The 5,000-nt window shown below is 45.8% G+C and overlaps 2 protein-coding genes across 2 annotated transcripts in view; one reads left to right on the top strand and one right to left on the bottom strand.

Moving 5' to 3' along the window:
• Positions 1-3,789, bottom strand: part of top3a (DNA topoisomerase III alpha) — a 42,484-nt gene extending 38,695 nt beyond the window's left edge. Inside the window, exons 1-6 of the mRNA XM_071390664.1 lie at positions 3,138-3,789; positions 2,471-2,530; positions 2,249-2,322; positions 2,035-2,110; positions 809-917; positions 474-617 (exon numbers count right to left, since the gene is read on the bottom strand). Coding sequence (XP_071246765.1) covers positions 474-617; positions 809-917; positions 2,035-2,110; positions 2,249-2,322; positions 2,471-2,530; positions 3,138-3,359 — 685 coding nt within the window. The 5' untranslated portion in view covers positions 3,360-3,789. The remainder of the gene's footprint in view (positions 1-473; positions 618-808; positions 918-2,034; positions 2,111-2,248; positions 2,323-2,470; positions 2,531-3,137) is intronic.
• Positions 3,790-4,003: 214 nt separating this feature from the next.
• Positions 4,004-5,000, top strand: part of smcr8a (Smith-Magenis syndrome chromosome region, candidate 8a) — an 11,318-nt gene continuing 10,321 nt past the window's right edge. The window contains exon 1 of the mRNA XM_071390651.1: positions 4,004-4,795. Coding sequence (XP_071246752.1) covers positions 4,562-4,795 — 234 coding nt within the window. The 5' untranslated portion in view covers positions 4,004-4,561. The remainder of the gene's footprint in view (positions 4,796-5,000) is intronic.

Genomic DNA, 5,000 nt, shown 5'->3' with positions numbered 1-5,000 from the left:
CTAACTTCAATACATCTAGTTGATTCCCTACTAACTTCAATACATCTAGTTGATTCCCTACTAACTTCAATACATCTAGTTGATTCCCTACTAACGTCAATACATCTAGTTGATTCCCTACTAACTTCAATACATTTAGTTGATTCCCTACTAACTTCAATACATCTAGTTGATTCCCTACTAACTTCAATACATCTAGTCGATTCCCTACTAACTTCAATACATCTAGTCGATTCCCTACTAACGTCAATACATGTCTGAATATTGTTGAATTCAGTTTTAATGTCTGGATTCCGTCCTCAACGTAGATTTTATGTGTGTGTGTGTGTAGTGTGTGTATAGTGTATGTGTGTGTGGTGTGTGTGTGTGTGTAGTGTGTGTGTGTGTGTGTGTGTAGTGCGTGTGTGTGTGTGTGTGTGTGTGTGTGTGTGTGTAGTGTGTGGGTGTGTGGGTGTATGTGGTGTGTGTGTTACCTATCCTGAGGTCCAGCTCCTGACGTACGTCCACAGCATCACTGACGTTACCGTCTGGTTCCGTTAACGTGTCACATGCTCTCCTGATAGAGTTGGGAGTGATCTCAGAGAACCGAGCACGGAACACCTGCACACCGGGCTTGACTGGAACACACACACACCACACACACACACACACACACACACACACACACACACACACACACAGAGGGGCGACTGCTATCACAACACACATTATCCAGCCAGAAGTGCACACGTGTGTGTATGTGTGTGTGTGTGTGTGTGTGTGTGTGTGTGTGTGTGTGTGTGTGTGTGTGTGTGTGTGTAGTGTGTACCTGCTCTACAGACGTCTATCACCTCAAAGCCGATGTTCTCTCCCTCCCTGTCACAATCTGTCCAGATGACTAGAGCCTGGCACTGTCTCACCTCTCTCTCTAGGGTCCGCTAGGAGACACACACACAGAGAGAGAGAGAGAGAGAGAGACACACAGAGGCACAAGGTTACACACACTTCAGACTGAGAAACTTGTTCGTTTCTGTCTTCGGGAACTTTCTACGTCTTTCAGAAACTCTTCCAGAAACTCTTCCAGAAACTCTTTCAGTGCATGATTGCAGCAATGAACAACACGCCAATCAAACAAAGTGTCAGAGAACCACAGTACAGTTCAAGACAGAAGACAGTAACAGTTCAAGACAGAAGACAGTAACAGTTCAAGACAGTAACAGTTCAAGACAGACGACAGTAACAGTTCAAGACAGACGACAGTAACAGTTCAAGACAGAAGACAGTAACAGTTCAAGACAGACGACAGTAACAGTTCAAGACAGAAGACAGTAACAGTTCAAGACAGACGATAGTAACAGTTCAAGACAGACGATAGTAACAGTTCAAGACAGAAGATAGTAACAGTTCAAGACAGTAACAGTTCAAGACAGAAGACAGTAACAGTTCAAGACAGACGACAGTAACAGTTCAAGACAGAAGACAGCAACAGTTCAAGACAGAAGACAGCAACAGTTCAAGACAGAAGACAGTAACAGTTCAAGACAGTAACAGTTCAAGACCGTAACAGTTCAAGACAGACGACAGTAACAGTTCAAGACAGAAGACAGTAACAGTTCAAGACAGACGACAGTAACAGTTCAAGACAGACGACAGTAACAGTTCAAGACAGACGACAGAAACAGTTCAAGACAGAAGATAGTAACAGTTCAAGACAGTAACAGTTCAAGACAGAAGACAGTAACAGTTCAAGACAGACGACAGTAACAGTTCAAGCAAGACAGACGACAGTAACAGTTCAAGACAGAAGACAGTAACAGTTCAAGACAGACGACAGTAACAGTTCAAGACAGACGACAGTAACAGTTCAAGACAGACGACAGAAACAGTTCAAGACAGAAGATAGTAACAGTTCAAGACAGTAACAGTTCAAGACAGAAGACAGTAACAGTTCAAGACAGACGACAGTAACAGTTCAAGCAAGACAGACGACAGTAACAGTTCAAGACAGTAACAGTTCAAGACAGACGACAGTAACAGTACGTACAACTAGACTACCTTGATCTGAACAAAGTTCTCAGGACAATACTTCTCCACCTCGGCATCAAACAGCAGGACAGGATTACAGCTGTGCCTGGGGACACACACACACACACAGTTACACAGAGAGAGGGAGAAACACACAGTTACACACAGAGGGAGAAACACACAGTTACACACAGAGAGAGGGCTATACGAGGTGTCGTATGGTGACAGAAGTCGTCAGTCTCACCATTTCTGGAACTGTGCCTTGAACTCCAGCCCCAGCAGATGACCTGACACTGACGTCATACACACCGTCACATTCTGTAGGGGGGCAGACACACACACACACCCACACACCCACACACCCACACACACACATACAGACATACAGACAGACAGACAGAATGAGCAACCACAAAATCCCAAACACACCTGGAATAGAATAGTAGTGATGCATGCTGGTACTTACCTGTCCAAACAGGTGGTATTCAAACTCGTACAGTTTATTATAGACCGACAGCCCCTCACTCTGAAACACAGACAGTTTATTATAGACAGACAGACCCTCACTCTGAAACACAGACAGTTTATTATAGACAGACAGCCCCTCACTCTGAAACACAGACAGTTTATTATAGACAGACAGACCCTCACTCTGAAACACAGACAGTTTATTATAGACAGACAGCCCCTCACTCTGAAACACAGACAGTTTATTATAGACAGACAGCCCCTCACTCTGAAACACAGACAGTTTATTATAGACAGACAGCCCCTCACTCTGAAACACAGACAGTTTATTATAGACAGACAGCCCCTCACTCTGAAACACAGACAGTTTATCATAGAGAGACAGCCCCTCACTCTGAAACACAGACAGTTTATTATAGACAGACAGCCCCTCACTCTGAAACACAGACAGTTTATCATAGAGAGACAGCCCCTCACTCTGAAACACAGACAGTTTATTATAGACAGACAGACCCTCACTCTGAAACACAGACAGTTTATTATAGACAGACAGCCCCTCACTCTGAAACTGTGAGCTGAGATAAACAGACAATCGTCCCATGTACTGATAAAACCATCTCTCTCACACACCTAAGACCCACACGTAAACACATGCACAGACCCACCCTCCTCGCTCTGCCGTTGGACATGATTTCCGCGATGCCTTTGGCCGCGTCATTCTTCTCCGCCACACAGAGAACCCGTTTGATCTGAGTCCGCCGCATCATGTCTCCCGGGGAGTCTGTCCGCTTCTGCCCGGTAACGCTAAACCCCCTGTGTATCTGGAACCGTAACGTTAACGGTCGTCCGGATGTGAACAGAGCCCTAGTCAGATGGTGTATCAGCATAGCTAGCTAGCCTAGCCTGGGACGCATTGGAGCTACACTTGTCATAACGTTACACACGTCGTGCTCAGCTAACACCTAGCTAACATTACTCAATCTAACTCCAGAAGCGTTGTTACAAACTTGTATGTTGACTGATCCAACTGATGCACAGACTGAACACAACATAAAACTTTCCAGATCTCACAGGGTCAGTTAGCTTGATGGGAGTAGCTAGCTAAGTCATGTTAGACTTCAACCCTGAAACGACGTGCCGAAGCTTAACCTTGCAATTTTCCTGATCACCTAACCGCAATGTACGATGTAACGTGCATTAACCTGGACCCAATCTGCCAATAAATAAGTTGTTTTAAAACTATTTAGCCAACTGAAAGGGTTGGTAAAAACGGCAGCTAAATTTGATGTTATTGAGTTTACAAATTCCGCGCCTGTCAACAACTGTCGTAAAACAACTGTCGTAAAACTTTTCTTGTTCGTGTGAATAATAATTTTTATGCGATGTCCTTTAATTTTAAGCCAAAATACTGCGTGAAGTATCTATTTTTGAAGATTTAAATGGTGTTTCATAATCTTAAATCATGTTGAATGTGTAATATTAGTTTATAATTTTAGGAACGCTAGCTACTTCCTTATGTGAGCTGGTCACGTGGTAAGTACAAGCGGAGTAAATATGGCGACGGTCAGGATGTACATTTAACATTAAATAGTTTCACTGTATTTCCTACTGGGTACTTTATTATACCAGTGCATGACGTCCCACTGCCGATATTACCCGGTAACGGTGCACGATTCCCGGACGAGCAATGTGTCATTGATGGGGGTCGGGATACGGTCGTGTTCCGTTTCGCATCGTCTGTTTGCCAGCTAACTGTCTTGACGTCGATACTGTACGGCGGACGGAGCCAGATAGATAGTCCCGGCGTTAAGTGCTATTGTTTATATACAGCGGTGACAGACATGACAGCCTTTGGTCAGATGTCATGTTGATATGTGGTCTTCCTGCATCGTGTGATATCATCATGGACAGACAGGTGAAGACTACTCCCAGTTGGTAGAGGTAACGGGACGCAGAGGTAACGGGACGCAGACAGACAGAGACAACCGTCAGTGTCGTGGACTGTTACTCCCAGCCAGTAGAGGGATACAGACAGTCAGTCTGACTGTCTATCAGGCAGACAGCGAGCCCAGTGGATGGACTTCCTCTGATGTCAAAGTTGACCCCGGCCGGGTCCAGAGAAAAGATGATTGGTGCCCCAGACGTGGTGGCGTTTACTAAGGAGGATGATTTTGGGGAGGTAGGGTACCCCGACCCCTGGGTGGTGCCAGAAGAGTTTTCTGTCCCTCTGTTTCCATCGAACAACAACGCCAACCCCTGGGCCAAGACGTCATACGCCAAGTTCACTAAGGACTTCATCCTCATATCAGAGTTCTCTGAGCAGGTCGGTACCATGGCAACTGGGGGGGAGGGGTGTGTGTGTTGATCTGGCGGTGTGTGTGTCCGGATGGGGGGGTGTGTGTTGATCTGACGGTGTGTGTGTCCGGATGGGGGTGTGTGTGTCCGGATGGGGGTGTGTGTGTGTTGATCTGGCGGTGTGTGTGTCCGGATGGGTGTGTGTGTGTCCGGATGGGGGTGTGTGTGTGTGT

This window comes from Salvelinus alpinus, chromosome 1 (assembly GCF_045679555.1).
Source record: "Salvelinus alpinus chromosome 1, SLU_Salpinus.1, whole genome shotgun sequence".
In the NCBI taxonomy this organism is placed as follows: Eukaryota; Metazoa; Chordata; class Actinopteri; order Salmoniformes; family Salmonidae; genus Salvelinus; species Salvelinus alpinus.
The sequence above is the reverse complement of the archived record's forward strand: the minus strand, read 5'-3'. Positions and strand labels throughout refer to the sequence as shown.